General features: G+C 34.8%; 1 protein-coding gene across 1 annotated transcript in view; it reads right to left on the bottom strand.

The window, feature by feature from the left end:
* LOC118199841 (eukaryotic translation initiation factor 1A, X-chromosomal-like) overlaps positions 1 to 20,534 on the bottom strand; it is a 59,694-nt gene that overhangs the window by 20,843 nt on the left and 18,317 nt on the right. Inside the window, exon 3 of the mRNA XM_035371699.2 lies at positions 13,549 to 13,652. Coding sequence (XP_035227590.1) covers positions 13,549 to 13,652 — 104 coding nt within the window. The remainder of the gene's footprint in view (positions 1 to 13,548; positions 13,653 to 20,534) is intronic.

The following is a 20,534-nucleotide window of genomic DNA, read 5'->3' on the forward strand; positions in this document are numbered from 1 at the left end:
TCTACCATTTAAGCACGATATTGTATCCACTACAGGGGATGGAGCAAGTGTTATGATCATGTTCAGAAAAGAATCACCTTCTTTTTATCAAACATGTCTTGTGTATGCCTTGCATTTGGCTGTTACCAAAAACTTTTTATAAAGAAAAATCAGGGACAGAAGAAAGTATAGAAGAAAGCTCAGGAGAGACTCATGATTTTGATGATGTTGATAATGGTTTGAGCATTAATGAAACAATTACAGAATGAATCGTTCAAGGAAAACAGAAATATTGCGAGACAAGTTGCAATTTTTTTCAAAAATTCTGATGTGCGTTCAGATTTGTTCAAGTCTAAATGTAGAGAAAAATTACAGATAGAGCAACAACTCTCTCTGGATTGTAAAGCCAGATTGAATTCAATGCTGGAAATGCTTGAAACATTTGTAAAATTGTATGACGTTACAAAGGATGTACTCGTTGAACTTGGAACTGAACGTCTTTTAACAAATTTAAACCTTGAATTAATAAAATCGATAGTCTTGCCGTTAAAATCAATTGAAGTGGCACTTACCGCTATGGGTGATAAACAAGCCACTTTACGAACAGCATATATTTCTATCAACTTTATGCGAGAAAAGTTAACTGAACAAGAATCTGAAATAAGTAGTTCTCTTTCTGAAAATATCGATTTTTACATCAATAGCAGGATCAACAAAAACATCATAGATTTGAAGAATTCACTAAACAACTTAAATAAAACGCCATCAATAGCTTCTATAGAACTAGCAGCTGCTTTGATAAAGCGTTTATTTCTTCACCAGATTCATCACCAAATTCATCAAATGAAAAATCAAGCAGAAACAACTACCAAAGTTGGTGCTTCTCTTGAAGAACAACTTAGAGTACTATTAGAAGCTCCAACCAGCAAACTACCGGAAGGTGACTGCTTTAAAAAATTAAGTCAAGAATTTACTTTGTCAAAAAGTAATGGTGAATTGACTCCGTGGCCAACAATTTTTTGCACCAAAATTAGATCGAAGCTATCAGATAAATCACTACATGCACGGGCGTTTTTAAAATATTTGTTCGTTAATATAAATGTATAAATAAATGTATAAGTAAAGAATAAGTTTCTTTTAAACTTCTAAAAAATATTATTTTAATTATAAGTCCATTATAAGTCTTTTGATAATGTAAATATGTCAACTTCAAATGCTCGAAAGCCCGAAAAAACGCTCAAGCTCAAGCTTAACCGAGCTTCAAATCATCGAGCTTTACCAAATCCTAGGCACACTTAAGACATGTCAGATAGCACAGAAGGAATATAATCTAAAAAATTTGTGGAATTAAGAAATTTTCCCGACATGTTAAATGAATCAACAGATGTTGACAACTGCTGTTGTTAGCTTAAATTTTTACGTTGACAACCAATGTAAAAATTTAAACTACGCAAAAAAGCAATCTTATTCCGGCATAGGTTTTGAATTATCAATATTACTATCAGATGCAGGTCTTCCTTTTTGAAAACAAAAATAGATTCTCAAACATTTTATGACATTACAAAGAAATGAAACACATCAATCATCACTGAACAGTCTTGGTCATGAACTGCATACAACTTTTGTGACCATACAGTCAGATACAAAAAAGTCATGTTCACAGAAACAAGCTCAAGTAACTCACTAAAATATGAAGATAACACTGCACAAAAGAATATTACAGATATTTCTATTGATACTTATAATGTTTTTCATTTAATTATTATTAGCATATTTATACACAGCAATAATTCTGCATATAATTAATTTTACTTTTGTATTTTCACATTATAGATTATAAAATAAGTGCTTTAAAACTTTGATCATAGTTTTACTCAGTCAAATATGACATTTAGTCCATAAATGCTTCATAATAACTACACCAAATATCAATCAATGACAGCTTGCAGACTAGGTACTTTCATTCCATTTGTTTTGTACTTATCACTACATGAGAAGATATAGAGGGTGTTTACACATTTTTGTAACAATTTTGCAAAGCTTTATATATAAACAAACCTTATAATTCTATTTTCTAATATACTCAATCTGATAACCCTTTTGTTGAACTATTATATTATATCTTAATTTCAGTCCTTTTCTTGAAACATCAAGGCTGATTTTATTCCATTCCTCCTTCACAATCTTCCTGAGTCCATCCAATGTTTTGGGATGCCACTTATAAAGAGCTTGTTTTAAAAGTCCAAATGCATAGTAATCCATAGGAGACACATCAGGGACTTAAATGGGATTAATTTAAAAGGAATAGCTTCAATTCTGGTTTCATTTCACTTCCTCCTCCCAAAAAAAACAGAGCAGTAGATTTAGAGGTGTGGCTTGGAGCCTTATTCTCATGGAACTTAGTGAATATTATTTAAATAAAGAGATGGAATTTCTTCTTTACAAATAGGTATTAAAACATATTTCTGATACCAATCCAAACTAATTTTGACATTTTTTTCTACTTTCCTTAAGTTTTCCATTATAAAAGAATCCAGTAACAACAATAAAACCTTTAGAAAAACTTTCCTTGTTTTCTCTGAACCAACATATTAAATCTTTTTCTACTCTTTTTTGGAAGAATATCAATCTTTTTCTATAACAATCAGATAAGTATAGCCAAGCCTCATCAGTTGTAACTATATATTTCCATTTTAAACCTGCCAAATTTGCACAGCAATTTGCACAGTCACATTGCTTAGCAATTTGCACAGTCTTACGCTGAGAAACTTGTTTCGGAGTTAGGCAATGAAAATCATGTTTTGTTGTTTCAATTAGCTTTTTAAATCAGATTTTATAATTTTGTTTACAGTTCCTACAGAGATATTTAAAGATTTTGAAATAGCTCTTTGGAATGGGGCTGGATTTTCCTTTAAAACATGACATGCGATTTTAGATTTAATAAGAGCTGTACATACCTTTGTTGGGTATACATTTTTTTAATAACTGAATAATAGAATTTCTCTTTGGACAGTGCAAAAATATAGCCTTCGATCAATTGTTTATTTTTCAGAAACATTTTAAAGAAAAAAATATTTTTAGTGCAGATGATAATTAATCCTTATTCCAATTTGATGCCAGTCATATTCATGGAGAAAATCAAAATTGTTACAAAAATCTGTGAACAACCCTCTGCATTTTAAATTAATGTCCAGCTGAAATGTTTATGTATTACAATGCAAAAATACTTGAAAGAAATATCTTAATGACTGAATCTGTAGGATTAGATAGAAAGAATTAATCATACTGATAGAAAAACATTTCTTCACGGTGCGTTGTGAATTTATTTATATTTGCGAGATGCATTATGGTATTACTTATGTCAAAAAGCACTGATCTATATGATAGTTTCCGACTTCATTGCCTAACAAAAATTTTTTCAGCTTCTGAAATGATATTTGCCAAATTATCTGTTAATTCACCAAAGCAATGAGAGTTCTGCACAGACAGGGTTTATACTATTAAATTTGATAAAAACATTCTTTAGCAGTAATTTTTTTTTTCCCAAATAAGCAGCACATTCTCTTTTTGAACTCCTTTCCTAATGGATTAAACTTTTCAGAATTCCTTATAATTTCTTAAGCCTCTGCACCTTTAAAACTTAATCACAGATATTCATCTTCAAGATTACTGTCCATGAATGTTATGTGTCCTGATAATAATATGGTACATATGATTTCTCAAATCTAGAATTTTCAGATTTGAGGGGGGGGAAAAAAAAACACCACCCTAGATCCACAATATATTCTACTCCAGCCATTAAAGTTTCACAGAATGATCAAGAACAGTGACATGGGAATGACACAATCTCCTAAAAATTGAGCGAAAAAACATAGCTTACATTATTTTTACTTTTATGAATAAGCTTTTGTCAAGTTTCTTAATTCTTCTGGTGTCCACTGATTTTAACATTAGCAAAAAATAACAAGGAACTGGTACACTTCTCACATGTAATTATTATAAAACCATTGTGATTCATTTCAAACTTTAATTCATAAAACTCAAATTACTTTAAATACTTGACATTAGAAAGTATATAAAGTGTATGGCAGTAATAAAATAAATGAGGGAGTGTGTAAATCATGCTTGAGTTTGGAAATCTTTTCCTTCTTAGTATGAACGAAGGCTGCACAGCCATTTCGATTTTTTGTTACATTTTAAGTTCATGAGGTGTTATTTGAACACAATCTTTATTTTTAAGACAATTTTTCCCCACTGAAAAGTGGAATAACTGGTTGCTCATCTCTTGAAAAATTCCAGATCACATAGGTGTTACTGTAATCACCTTATTATAAGTCACTAAACTTTCAGAATGTACCAAACTCTGGTACACATGGGCATAACCATATTTCAAGCAACCATACTCATAACAATTCTTTAGTCAAGCAACATCGCCATTTTCATGCATATTCTTTTTGTTCATATGCATTATGCTCATTTCATATGCATTCTTTTTGTTCTTTCTAATTTTGTATTTTTTAAGTTTCAAGGGTTTTTGCAAACAAACTGTGATAATTTTTGCATTAATTTAATTTTAAAATACTTGCTAGCGTATTTGCCCCCTACAGGGAAAACTGTGGTAAAATTACTGCTAGACTACAGGATTTTCCGGCAAAATCTCTAAAGAGATGCTACGAGGAAATATAACCTACCAATTATATAACAAACAGATCGGAGGTTTGCACAATGCAGAGTCTCTGCAATTCTCTTTTTTTTAAAGAGGAAACCGATTACTGTGTACTTAGGGAGAAGAACAATACAAGTAAATTACCAAAAGATTTGATGAAGAATGTTTTATTTTTTTAATGTATCGTGTAATTATTTAATAACTAAAAGTTGTATTTTAAATTGTTAAAGCATATTTTCTTCTTATACATTGATAATGCTTACCAACTTACAATAAATATCAACAGTTTCATAATTTTTCTTAAAAGTTCCTGGAAATCATCAACTTGCATTCGATAACCAACTTTTACCAAGTAATTTTGTAAAAAATTCCCAAATTGCACAAAGTCATTTGCATTAATACATAAGTACCATCACAAAACCAAGTGAAGTCTAAAAAAAAAATTAGATGAAAAATCCACTTGCACAATAATAAACATAGAGACACCTATCACCAGCAAAGAAGCCATACAAAAAAAACTGGCAATGCACAAAACACGATGAAATATACAAAAATTAAAAAATGCTAAATGGTTAGCTTTAACAGAAAAGTACCTTAACATCTGCATATCATACTTTTTCAGTCTGATTAAAATAACTATATTTTTGTTGTGGCAATATTTTAAATGTTAGAATTTAAACATGTCACATAATTACTGATTTCAGTATTATTATAGAAATTTAAGATTTTGTTTCACATATTTTACAGATATTTTAAGAACAAACATATATGATTTTTCCTTTTATAATCATTAACAAAGCTTTTATTTATTGTAACATTAATTTTTTAATTAAGAAACATTTCTAAGTTACATGCTTTTTCTTCAAGGTTACTGCAGATTAGTTTTTATCATCAAGCAAAATCAAAAACTGCACCAAATTTTTAAAAACTAGTAAACATGGGAGAGTTAATGATGAACACCAATTTTTCTTGCATGAAATATCATTTTGTACTTCAAAATATTTGTTGGCAACCACCGTTGATTTCTCTAGCCATGCGCATGATAAGCAAGTTCTCTGCTACGTAATACTGGCCAAAAAGCATTTCCACTAAATAAAAGGCCAGGAATAGGCAAATTTTATATTCGATCTGAATGTATTTTTATTGGCTATTCTGAAGAATCAAAAGGGTATAGACTTTGGGATCCTGAGGCAAGTAAAGTAAGAGAGACGTAAAATTCAATATGTAATAAAGTAATAAAGTAAGCAGAGACGTAAAATTTATTAATGAGTTTGAAAACTGCTGTAGTTATGACTCAGAGCAAGAAATATATCTGCCTTTTGCTCTGGAGGAAAAAATTATAAATAAAGCATGTTGTGATAAATCATCACCTCTGGACAGCAGCAAGTCGCCACTTGACTCTAAATCTGAAAAGGAAAGCTTGAGTGATTTAGATAGCAAATCAATGGCCCCTATCCCGATTAAAAGTGTGCCTGGTCAACCCAAGAAAATAAAAACAGGTTTGACAGGAAGGTCTAAAAAGGAATATCACTATACAGCTGTAAATAAAAATGAACAAACTCAAAATGTTGTTGAGGAAAGCATTAATCCTACGGTGAAAGGAGAATTAAATGGACCATATTCTGAAAATTGGCATAATGCAATGCTGTCAAAATATAACTTGCTTGTTCAAGAAAAGGCTTGGAAATTAGTAAAAAGACCTGAAAACAAGAAAGTTATTGGTAGTAAATGGTTCTTAAATTAAAATATAATCATGACGGCACTATCAAAAAATACAAAGCTAGGCTAATCACTAAAGGGTGCGCTCAAATCCCTAGTCTCGATTTCACTGAAAACTTTTTCTCTGTTGCTAGATTCAAGTTCCATAAGAATAGTTTTAGCCTACACTGTAGAACACTGTCTCAAAGGTTTCCAATTAGATTTTGTAATGGCCTATGTAAATAGAAATTTAAATGAAGAAATCTACATGGAAATTCCCAAAGGTTTTCGTGATTAAACTAATTCGGATAAAGTGTGTCTTTTAAAGAGATCACTATACGGTCTTAAACAGTCAGGACGTCAGTGATACAAAAAGTTGGATGAAAAATTAAAATCTATGAAATTTAAATCTCTTAATTCACATAATTGTGCTTATATTAAAAAGACATCCAACAGTGAAACTATTATAATTGTTTATGTAGATGATTTTATCGTTTTTACTGATTCTAAGCAAACATATGACACAATTCGCGATAGCTTAGCTTCTGCTTTCAAAATGAAAGACTTATGGAAATTACATTATTGCTTAGGCATAGAATTTTAGAAATTGAGAATTCAATTAAAATTTCTCAAAAGAAATACGTTGATAATATTTTAAATCGGTATAATATGCAAAATGCTAAATCCGTGTCCTCACCTATAGATAATAGCAAAAAATTATCAAAAGAGACGAGTCCTAAAAACGAAATCGCTGACATGAAAAGTGTTCCATTTAGAAATCTGATTCAATCACTAATGTACCTTTCAGTAGCTACTAGGCCAGATATCACATATGCCATGAATTTCTTATTTTAATCAACAATCCCGGAAAAGAACACTGGCATGCTGCAAAAAGAATACTTCGATATCTAAAGGGAACCCAAGATCAAGAACTAATTTATACAAAAACAGGAAAACCACTCATCGCCTTTGTGGATAAGATTGGGCATCAAATGCCGATGATTGAAAATCCTACACAGGTTTTGTATATATATTAAGTGGTTCAGCCATAACCTGGGAATCACGAAAACAACGCACAGCTCTATCTTCAACGGAGGTGGAATATATGGCTCTGTCTGAGGCTGCCAAAGAAACCGTCTACCTCTGCTGTTCCTGAAGGAGCTGGGTTACAACATAGAAAACCCAACAACAATATACTGCGACAATCAAGGAGCTCAGAAAATTACAAAGAACTCGGTGTTTCACTCCTGTACACAGCACACAGACATTCGCCATCATTTTGTGCGTGAAGTATATGAACACGGTGAATTGGATGTGCAGTACATACCTACCGGTGAAATGGGAGCTGATGTGCTAACCAAACCCTTGACTCCTGAACTGTTGTACATTATAGGATTGAATACTGTTTAATATGTACTTTGTTTTACTTTTCAGGAATAGGAGAAACAACGTTGAAATGGGGTATGTTGGCAACCGCCGCTGATTTCCCTAGCACATGCGCATGAGAAGCAAGTTCTCTGCTGCGTAATACTTTTCTATGTAGTTAGCAAATGTCAATGGTGAGTATCACATGTAAGAGAGAAGTGCTAAGCGCTGTGTAATATTATGTTTCTACCCTGTTGTTCAATGTCTTCATAGCTTAAATAAATGTTTGTCATGTATATGGAAGATGTCATTTTATTCTTCAATATTCTTGAAGGTTTAAGTTTACTCATTTATCTTATCATTACTCATCTATTTTTACTCATTTATTTTCCACATTTTAGATCAATGTTACACTATATTATTTCTTTCATAAAACAAATTTCAATACTTCTTTGTTAATGCAGCCGCTGCATATATCATCAGCAACACCTGAAATTTGCATCCTACAGATGGGATGATTAAGTTCGCAATTTTGACAAACAAATGTGATAGTCACTTTAACATATAACCCTTCCCGAAGTCATCAGGCACTGACAACTAATTCAGGGTTCATAGCCACATTTTAGTTAAAAAAATAAGCACCTATAAGCACTTTTCAAGCACATTTTAAGAAAAAAAAATAAGCACCTGTCTAATTACATTATACACAACTGCATAACCTTAAAAGAAAAATTAGACTTGCAATTCAAAATATTTAGCAATACAATATTTATTAAGAGAATGAGCATTACCTCAACCATGGAAAACAATTAACTTTTTTTTTTAATTTTAAATGACAATTCAATTTACAGAATTAGTTTACAATGAGAGGGAAAAAAAAACTATGCAGAACTAAACTATATTACAAGATTTAATGATGAAATTTCAGTTCAAAATATAGAAAATAAATAATAATAAGCCATATTAATTGTATTCGCTTGGCACCTAATAATAAATACAATTTATTTTTCCACTCATATTAATATTTAAATAATTTAACTTAAATTAAAATTCTGAACATTTTCTAAATTTTCATTGCATAACAATTTTCCCTTAACATACATTACAAGCAAAGTAATTTAAGTGAAAAAGAGGAACATTTCTGGTATCAGGAGACGGAAAATTGCTTCATGCAGTCATCCTTTAACAGTAAAAGCATAACTAAACCGCATACTCGGAAATTGCCGAATATTCCATATAGTCGAGTGTAACTGGAAAAAGAGGAGGGAGCTGGAGATTGTAGCCGTTCTTTAGATTTCTCGGCTAAATAAATGATTTTAACATTTCTATATGTGCATCATATAAAAATAGACCAGCAGAACTGAGAAATATTCTGCTTAGAAAGAACAGCAAAACTCTTTCAAGTATTCATAAATAAATCTCAGATTGAACATCAAAATTAATTATCTCTGCAAAATACCGCAAACGTTATTGTGCAATACGTGTGGCGTAATTCTTCCATACGTGATATTACACAATCGGAATCAACAGCTGCCGGTATTCGAAGAATAAAGAACTAAATAAAGGAAAATAAAGAAACTTACTAATCTGGGGTGTTTTCGTTCTAATTTTGAACAGACCGTTAAATTTCCGGAATAGAATCATTCTTCGCTTGGGTTGGGTAGACCGCAAAACTTTTAGTCCTATCCAATGCAAATTGGACAGTGACAAAAAAAAAAAAAAAAAGGTCCGCTGCTTCAATAATTAGCGATTTTGCGGAGAAAGGGGAGAACCTCCCAGCCTCCGTACTGTATAATGTATTGGCGAAAAAAAAAAATTATTCTGACTACCGATTACTTTCATTTTATTTAAGCCATTCGGAATATTATTCCTTAGAAAGCTAATCTGTGTAAAAATAAACCCATTTTTGGAAGTTTATTTACACTTCAGCAGCTACTGCAACTATATTATTATAAATATTCATACATATGCTCATAATATACACTGGTGTGTAAAAATTAAGGACGAGACGGTTTCTTCAATATAACTTTGTACAAAAGCTTTCCAAATCAACACATGTAATACCGTAAGATCCCCAATACGTAAGGACTTGAGTAATGTAAGCAACACTTACTAAAAGAGAAATCAGAGGGATAAAAAGAAGCTTTATTGAAAAAGTAGCATGGAGCGCAATGCGACTGAAGGCCGAAACATCCCTGTGATGGGTGTCCAGCAAGAAACATCCGGTCTTTAATAGGGGATATGATCTCCCCTGACTGCTAGGCAGGTTTCACAGCGTCTGCCCATGCTGAGAATGAGGGTGTCATTGAGTTGTTGAGGCACTGCTGCCCATTCGTCTTGCAGCGCCAATCGAAGCTCCGGAATCCTTACTGGTGGTAAGGTACGAGCTGCCAAGCGTCTGCCTAGAAAATCCCATACATGCTCGATGGGATTGAGATCCGGAGATCGTGCCGGCAAATCCATACGTTCAATATCCTCACTCTCTAAGAGCTGTTCGGCAGCTACTGTGCGATGACATGGTGCATTGTCGCCCATGAAAAGGAACTGCGGACCCATAGCGCCTCTAAAAAGACGCACATATGGAAGAAGAATCTCGTTACAATAACGAGTCCCGTTGACTGAACCTGCGTCGAAGATGTGAAGGTCTGTACGACTACCAAGCATGATGCCTCCCCAAACGAGAACACCGCCACCTCCATACCTGTCCCTTTCAATGATGTTCGAGGGATGATTGCGGCTTCCCCGCTCTCTCCAGATGAGTATGCGATGAGAATCGCTACTCAGACTGAATCTGCTCTCATCTGTAAAGAGTACTCGTCCCCATTCATTGTCTCTCCAATTCCGGTGTTCCCGGCACCACAGAGAACGCCTTCTCCGATGGGCAGGCGTTAGAGGTACACACCGTACAGCGCGTCGTGCAAACAGACCACCACCGTGCAGTCTTCTGGCCACGGTAAAACACGATATCGGTCGTCCAGTCGCCTGTGTCGTGTGTCTAGCGATTTCTCCCGCTGTCTGCTGCCTGTTTCTTCTAGCCTGTAAGGCAATATACCGGTCATCTGCGGGTGTGGTTCCTCGTAGACGACCACTACTAAACCCTCGGATAGCTGTTCCTGTAGTTTGAAATTGTCTCCAAAGTCATTTTCAAACGATGCTGTGAGCAATTCCGAACTCTGCAACCACACTTGTCACACTGCGGCCTTCCTCCAACTTCCCAATGATTCGACCTCGGGTAAAAGCATCCAGATGTCGTCTAACAGATTGATTATTCGCCATTTCTCGCTGAGGCAACAACTCGGTGTGATTTTAACTGCTATACGGCGTGCAATCTCTTTGCCAGAAATACTGATCTTACACCGACAACATGCTTTATACTACTCAGACACTCCCCCATTACGTCTACCTGCATATCTGCGCATGTGCTACCGTACATCACCTTACTTAATCTCCTAATTGGTCTTTCTGTCTGCTCTGCCTCTTCGTTCAGCTGATATGCTAATTTTTCGACTTCGTCCTTAATTTTTGCACACCAGTGTAGTAAGCATAACGATCATAATAAACACGAATATGAACTGACCACGCAGAACGAGAATGTAAATTATTAAAATCTTGATAGAAATTTAAACGTGTGTAGTATTTGGGTGGGAGGAAAAGAATACTGAATGTACCGGAATCTCCTACGGTTTTCGCAATTCTTTGACCAATAGATCGACGTGCACCTGTCTGTACTCTCGTGCGCACCATAGGTTACCTTAATGCAGAGAAAGGGGAAAAGGTATTTCCGGGAGTATGATTCAGCATCTGACGTTCCATATAAGGAAGAAAAGTTGTTTATTTAGTTTTGGGTTTGGTACGGAGGGGGGGAAATGCGCGTTCATTAAAAAAAAACACTAAAAGCAAAAAATAAGCACTAAAAACAAAAAAATAAGGGCTTTAAAGAAAAAGTAAGCACCTATAAGGGCCTTTATATTTTATTTTCAAATATAAGGACTTATAAGCACTTGTAAGGACCGCTACGAACCCTGTAATTTTTTCCCAAGTTAAGACACAAAAGACAAAAGCCCTTTTAAAAAATAATGGTGCATTAGGTATTACATAAAACAGTAACCAATTACAAATTAAAAATTTTTTTTAAAAATTCTATAAAATCACTGCGCTGTTTTCCCTCTGTACACAGATATCAGTTTTATCTTCAAGAAACATCAGGCAATTTACACAAACGCAACATCACAAACTGTGCACACTGTTGCTATAAACATATACACAGTGATTTCTTTTTGTTTACGAAAGCATTAGAGAATTACATAAATTTTGATATATAAAATTTGATCCTTTACAAAGTACAACTTCATGGAAAGAGAATTTTTGCATTCTCTTTATGATGAGCAAAAAATTTCGGTTATGCATATTTCTGAAGATATGCAGATATGCTTTCTTTTTCATCAGCTGGCAAACTCTACAGTCCCAAAAGGATTCCATGCAAGAAAATGTACTCAACAAAAACAAACACTAATGACCGTCATTAATGCAACAAAAAAATGCTACTGACCAGCATTTGTCTGCAACGTGCATACAAAATCCTGGGTTGCCACATAAATACATTCTGGTGATGTCACGGGCTGCCTATTTTGGCAACACAGCATGTTGCCTCATGAATGAATTTCAGGGGGATTATGGTTAATCAGAAAGTAGCCAAAATTCTTTTGTGTACATTGAAAATACATATATAGTTGATATACATATAATATAGTTGATGATACATAGTTCTATATTTCAAAAACAAAACAATAACTTTAGTAAATCTTTCATCCTAGTTTAAGTACTCATACTGAAATTTTTCAGATGTAAACATAAATATAATATAAAGTTGGAGATGGACGGGACTTTGGTGATTCCAAATTTCCGAATTTGCTGGATTTTAGATCGTCAGTTTAAATCTAATCAGATGACACATCAAAATTTAAAATTAAAAAGATGAAACAGTTGTTTATGAAGTAATGAAGCTTTTATGACCTTAAAGAGAAAAAAATTATAAAAAGAAAAAGAAAATCTAATTCTTTTTCCTTTTTCACAAAAAAAAAAATTCGAAAAAAAAAAAAAAAAAAAGAAACTGCTAGATATCTGGATTTTGTATGCATAAAAGTAAAAACATTTTGGGACTTTTTTTAGATTAAAAGTATAAGAACATGGTATTCCAAGTAAGAAAGTGGATCACAGTATTAAATCAATGTAATATGTATAGAGCACAACTACCTATGGTACTTTCTGATTATCTGCCCCCTCACCAAGAAGTCATGAACTCATTTGTGACTTTCAAGATCATTAACGAACTCGTTGAGGATTTTGTACAGAATTGTTTATTTGGATATCTTTACACCTATTTCAACAATGCATTGAATACTGCTACATTTTTACATTCTTCTTTTTCCATATAAACATGCACATATCTCTCTTTTTGTGCTGTTGTTCTCTCCGGGTACACAAAGGTCTGTTTTCACTTAAAATAAATCAGAGAATTGTATAAAATAGGCACTGCACACAACTTTGGTAACAAAATCCAAAAACGAGAAACAAAAGAAGGCATATGATTCTTTAACTAAGACACATTATACTCTATGCAGAAAGCTAAGTTCGAGATTTCGCCAAAGATGAGAGTAAAAGATTGACATTCTTGCAAAAAGAATCATAACTGCTGTTACACTGACAAAAATATCTGGAGAAATGGAAAGCCATTTGAGTAACAAATATGCATGTCCATAATACATAACAATATAACTTTTTATACATTTTCCGGTGTATAAAAAAAATCATCCTGAATAATAGTAATTACAATATTTTACCTTTTTACGCAGCTTTCCTCTTATGTGGCACAATCGTTTGACACCATCAAAACACATAGCCTCCAATCTTCCATTTCCCAACATTTTCACAACCTGAGCATATACTGAAAGTATAATAAAACTAATTTCTAACAAAGACCCAAAACAAAATTTTAAATAATGTAAATGTATCACATTAGAGAATAAAATATATAACTGCAGCATAGTGTTGCAATTAAAATACTATGAACTAGAAATGTTTATCTGAAACACTATTTTTACATATTACAATATAGCATAGGATTTTAAAACACAGGAAATTATGACTAGACCCTTTGAGACCTCATAATTACAATAAGCGTCTTCAATCTAATACAGCAACTGGTTTAATTGCAGAATAATTTCCCCCACCTACTGTTCATTTCTAATATATCAAGATTAATGTGCATTTTCTTTTCCAATCTAAAAATAGCTCACATGCTAACAGAAACATAATTAAAGGAAATAGTATCTGAGGGTTAAATTAGAATGTATGATAACAAAAAAACAGCTGCTTTTACTGAAATGGAGGATTCTAGAAAATATCTAAAATATAGGTATTAGGACCAGAAATACTGCAAAACAGTACCAAAATACGAGGGTTGGAACTTTAATAGTGGCAACACAGCTGAAAAAACGCTACGCAACAAAACCAAAGAATATCGCGTATACCACACGTCAACTACATACCTACCTTACCTCTCAGCAAAAAGACTCGTCCTGCCTATGTCATGCGCATGCAGAGTGACGCGAAGAACGGATCCTTGTATTAGCTCGCGGTCTAAAGTAAGTGCTGTCAGGATGTTTTCAAAACAAGAACAACGATGTTGGATAAAAATTTAATGTGCCAGAGGTCGTACAGCACGACAGTGTCATCAAGGGCTTCAAAAGGCTTGCGGGGAATCTGCATTGCCTTACAGAACCGTAGCAAGATGGGTGAAAGCATTCAATGAAGGACGGCAAAACTTGGCAGACATGCTGTGGCCAGGTCGTCCGAGTGTCAGCGATGCAGACGTGCCAGCTGTTGCCGCACTAATGGACAGTGATCACCGCCAAACAATTTGTCAGCTGGTCGGACAAACAGGATTAGCGCATACGACTGTGTTGCACATTCTGAAGGAACGCCTGTCCATGAGAAAAATTGCTTCATGATGGGTTCCACATCAACTGATGGAAATGCAGAAATGGCTACGATACGATGCTGCCCGAACCCACCTGGAGCGCTATGAGCGCGAAGGAGATGCTTTTTTATGCTGTATCATCAGGATGGATGAGACTTGGGCCCGATCATACCAGCCAGAACTGAAATGCCAGTCAAACGAATGGCATCATCACGGGTCACCACGACATTCGAAATTTCGTCAGAACTCTAGCAATGTGAAAGTTATGGTGATTTTCTTGTATGACAGTGATGGTGTCATCCTAACGCATACCATTCCCCCACAGCAGACCGTCACTGCACAGTATTACTGCTCATTTTTGGATCTCCGACCAGCTTTGAGAAAAAAATGGCGACATTTTCTGCAGAATGCTCCTCTCATTTTGCATGACAATGCTTGGCCGCATGCAGTGCAAGCTGTGACTGATTTGTTCAAGCGATGGGGCTGGGAAGTGCTTTACCATCCACCATACTCTCCATATCTAAGCCCTTGTGACTATGACTTAATTCCTAAGATGAAGGAACCACTTCGTGGCACTCGCTTCCAAACTGTTCCTGAGATTCTTGCGGCAGTAGACCGGTCCATTTAAACTATCAACAAAACAGCCGCTGCTACAGGTATTCTGCGACTTCCACATCATTGGAAACAGGTTGTACACAATGCTGGCGACTATATTGAAGGACTATAAAACATGGTGACATGAATCACTTTTGTATTCCTTGTAAATAAATAGTTGCCACTATTAAAGTCCCAACCCTCGTATGTACAAGATAAAAGAATTTGTCAAGGAAAAATAACAGTTTAGCAAATCTGAATTAATAAAATGCAAACACTACAAACTGTTAAAGGCTTCTGCAACTTGTTACATGCTTATTATTTTAAAAATTCCAAATTTTCTTAAAACCATCATAAATACATCCACTTTTGTTACTGAAGAAATAAAAAAGAAATTAAGGAATTTTGCAAATGAAATATGTCATTAATTTTAGGACCATAAGTAGGCTTATATATAATAGACCAGCAGTTTCCAATCCGTGCTCTATACAGCCCTCATTAGGAACTCTGCATACAATTTGCAGGGGCTTCTATCACTGCAGAAAAATAAAATAAATAAAAACTGAATGGAATTAAAGAATAAGAAATGAAAACTGGAACTAAAAAAAAAAAGTTTAGAAATTACATTCTGAATGCTGAAATTTGCCATGTTCAATTTTCCATCTACTCTGTTAAATGATGCTCGACCATTTCTCAAAACTGCACATTCAAGAAGATTCTTGCTCATTAACAATCTTTTGGGAATCCTGGAATCCACTCAAAGCTTCTCTAAACTAGCCCCATATAAATACAGACAGCCACACACACGGCACAGTGAAATGACTTAAAAGTCACTTCACTGTGAATGCTCATAGCGATAAAATTGTGATTTGTTAGTGATATTCTGCCATGAGTTTTCTGTTCATTTATGAGGTTTAGCTATTAGCAAATAAGTGTTTATTAATAAAGAAAATAAACTATTATAAAATCATGATCTCTTAAAAGCAGACGTGATAAAAGCAGACTCAAGAAGCCCCTGTGAGTCTTTCCAGCTACACATCGAAATAAGGTGACTGTTTTGAGGAAAAGCTTTGATTTATCCGACAACACAGCTTGCATGGGTAGTGGCATTTTTAATGGACCATAACACTGTAAATGGCAAAATGCACTTTTTTAACAGACACTCAGGTATTGACTAAAGTAGGAAAAGAAGACAATGACTGCATCCTTTTTAGAAAAATCTTCTGGGAAGAAAGTAACATTAACGTTCAAGAAAAAACACATAAAAATGTTCAGGCACATCTCAAAGATTGATTCACTTGAAATTTTTTCTAACTTACGAGAATATGCTGAAATGACTTTAATTGGGTACTGAATGTGTTCAACATACACAAAACTAAAAATAATTTTTTAAAAAAACTATCCAACTCAAACCCAATGAAATACGATATCTTGATAGGTTGGTTGATTTTTTAATGGTACAAAATATCAAGGGTTATTATGCGCCAGACAAATGGTGAATAAAATTCAACATGCACATACACACTGTATCAAATGAATTGATGAAATGAACCTGAAATGATATTGAAGGCATGGAGAAATGACTTGAGAAATGCTCTAGCAACAGGTAGAACAGGATAAAAGGAAAATAATTTCAAATCATATAAAAAGAGCTGTCTTTTAAAAATCTAATGAGGTTGATGTGGGGGTTTCTTCCAATGAGATGAAGGCATGGAGAAATAACTGAGAAATGCTCTAGCAACAGGTAGAACACGATAAAGTGTAGTTCAAATCATATGGTAAAAAGACATGTCTTTTAAAAATCTTATGAGGTTGATGTGAGGGTTTCTTCCAATGAAATCTGAAGCAGGACAGCAGGTTAAAATGTGATTGACTGAAACGGGAACGTTGCAAGTGCCACAAATAGGCTCATTATCTCCTTTCAAGAGATACTGATGTGTCAGTCTGCAATGACCAATTCGTAGGCTAGTCAGTAGTACATCCTCCTTCCGATTCCCTCTCGACTCCCAGTACTCCAAATTGGGTTTTACCTGCCTTTATTTGTTCAGAGTTTGGCATTCCCAGAGTTCTTGCCACCTGGACAAGATCTTTGTTCTGATGTAATTCCGTATGTCTGTAAAAGGGACATCATTTTCAGAGGTAATATCAGCAGATTTTGCTGCGATATGGGCGAGTTCATTGCCTTTGATGCCAGCATGTCCAGGCACCCAGCAATACGCAATATAATAACCTGAGTTTTTTCAAACAGAGGTGTGCCTTTTAAATTTCTAATACTAAGGGTTGGCTGGTATTTGTATTTATTGAGCCCAGAGCACTCAGAGTAGATGGTGAACTTTCTGCTATTCTGCCTAGATTAAGGAATTCAAAATGGTAAAGTTTCCGCAGATGCAGCTTTATGAAGTTTACTACTCTTTATTTCTTTATCACAAACAAAAGTTGCCCCAACATGATCATGATTCTTTGAGCCATCAGTAAAAATTGCTTTATAGTTAGAATGACTGCTTCTATGCTCTAAGAAAATTTGTCGATATTGGACATCATTGGCACTGCTCTTCTTTAGTTCTCCAAAAATGTTAAGTAGGTGAATATTCACTTCTTGGCAGAGAGCAATACTGAAAAGGTCAAAGCTTTTGGAATGCAGATCATTTAGGTTGAATTCTCCAATCAATGAGTGAATGCGAAGATCAAAAGATGGGATACATGAAGGACGGGCTTGGTTAAGATGCCAGTACTGATCAGATGTCATGAGTCAGACAGAATGTTCGGCCTGTGACATTACTTTATAATGAAATTCGATGGACAATTGCTTGGGTCTGAATTCCAGAGATGGTTCAGAACAGATGACATATAAACTTTGGACTGGAGATGATATGAAGGCTCCACAGCAAATCCATAGTGCTTGATGGTGGACTGGATCCAATTTCAGTTGCACAGAAGGTCTTGCTGATTCATTGATAACAGAGCCATAGTCAAGTCTGAAATTGAAACTCTATAAAAGTCTGGATTAAAGCTCTATATATATGGAGCATAGAACAACATTCTGCTCCCCATGAAGTATTGGCCAGGACTTTCAGTATGTTGAGAGCTTTAGCACATTTTTTCTTTAGATTTAAGATATGCGGAAGGAAAGTGAGCTTTCTGTCAAATATAAGTCCTAAAGAATTTTGCTTCTGGCTCAACGCAGATCAAAGAGCCATCAAGATGCAGCTCTGGATCAGGATGTAGATTTCTTTTGCAACAGAAGTGCACGCAGACTGTCTTCTGGTTAAAAAATTTAAAACCATTGTTGTTGGACAACTTTATTGTTCTATTTAGAGCAATTTGTAGTTGTCTCTCAATGTATCTCATATCTTGACCTTGACAATAGACCATCAGATCATTAACATACAGGGAACCATGCACTGTGGGAGGAAGTTCTCTTAAAATGCAATTAATTTTCAGGCTGAAAAAGAGTGACACTGAGCACTGAACCTTGTGGTACACCTTGTTGCTGTACAAATACTTGAGAAAACAACAAACCAATCTTGACTTGGAAAGTGCAGTCCTTCATAAAGTTTTGAATGAAATGGGTAAATTACATCACAATCCAGTGCTGTAAAAGTCATGAAGAGTTCCATGCTGCCAAGTTCTATCGTACACCTTTTCGATGTCAAAGAAGATTGAAACCACATGATTTCTTTTCACAAATGCATTGTGTACTGCAGTTTCTAAAAACAGGGCATTATCTTCCCTTAAGGAAACCACTTTGGTAAGGCGATAGGCAATGATTAGTCTCCAGATAGTAGGTGAGACGGCGATTTGCCATTTTTTCCATGATCTTGCAAAGGCAGCTAGTGAGAGCGATGGGGCGATAATTTAAAGGATTTTTCGGGTCCTTGCCGGGTTTTGCTATAGGGATAACAAAGGCCTTGGACCAGGCAGTTGGAAAAATTTGTTCCTTCTATATTTTATTATAAAGAGCAAGCAGGACCACTAGAGATTCATAGGGCAGGTGCTTTATCATCAAATAACTTATGCCATCAGGACCAGGGCAAGTCCTATCAGTGCAAGATATTACACTTCTTAATTCAAACATGGTGAGATCTTTATTATAAGATTTTGCACATTATAATGGGAAAAGTCGATATGAATCCTTTCCAAGCACATCTTTGTGGGCAGAAGATCTTTTGAGTAATTGCTACTCCCAAATACAGCAGCAAATGTATCACCTAAAGCATCAGCTATTTCTTCTCTAGTGCTTATAACATTTCTGTTTTTTTCTAAAACAGAAAAGGAATAATCATTATATAGTCCAGAAGGTTTGCGGACTCTTTCCCTAAACTGTTTGCTAGACATTGAGGAGGTAATAGTGGATACGTAGGCTGCTCGTGATTTTCTCTGACTTTTCAGCCTCACTTTTCTTGCATTCGCCTTAGCTTTTTTAAAGGCAAGAAGATTTTCCAGTATCGGATATCGGCAAAAGATACGCCAAGCTTTCTTTTGCTCTCTCAAAGTTTCATGACAATCACTGTTCCACCAGGGTTTAGGGAACTTTGCCGAGGACTTCAGAATACAGAGTTCAGCTGCTTGTACAATAATATCAGAGATCATTTTTACTGTTGTATTAATGTCTACATCAATAACTATTTCTTCAATCAGCACAGCACAAGATGCAAAAAGATCCTAATCAACTTTATCATAATGTAAGTGTGGTTGTTTTGAGATCTTTGATTTTCCTGTAATATTTAGAATGACTGGGAAGTGGTCACTATCGTAGAGATTCTCCCCTACACTGAAAGAGTAGAAAGGTAGTAGAGACGGAGAACAAAAAAACCAGATCAATTGCATGAAATGTTCTAGTTGACAGACGAAAGTAAGTGTATTCTCCATTATTAAGGAGACAAATAGAATGATCTTCCATTAATTTTTTGACCTGCCGGCCAATTGAATTAGCTTCCCTACTTTCCCATAAGGTACAATGGGCATTAAAGTCACCTAAAAGCAAACACAGTTCTGGGAACTGCTCTATTATTCTATCCAACTCTCGCTGATCAACATGCTCATATGGGGGTAAATAAATGGTGCATACAGAGATTGAAAAACGTAAATTAATCTGAACCACCACAGCTTGAAGGGAGGTTGCCAAAGGGAGAGCAGTGTATGAGTGATTGTTGGAGGCAATACGGCCCCCACCACCATTGGCACGATCCACAGATGAGTTGTCCTTTCTTACTGTGGTATATCTACGTATCTTAGCATGTCTGCTTGGTTTTA

The sequence above is a fragment of the Stegodyphus dumicola genome, chromosome 7 (assembly GCF_044657685.1).
Source record: "Stegodyphus dumicola isolate Sdum_Otavi_A_Nest chromosome 7, ASM4465768v1".
NCBI classification, from domain to species: domain Eukaryota; kingdom Metazoa; phylum Arthropoda; class Arachnida; order Araneae; family Eresidae; genus Stegodyphus; species Stegodyphus dumicola.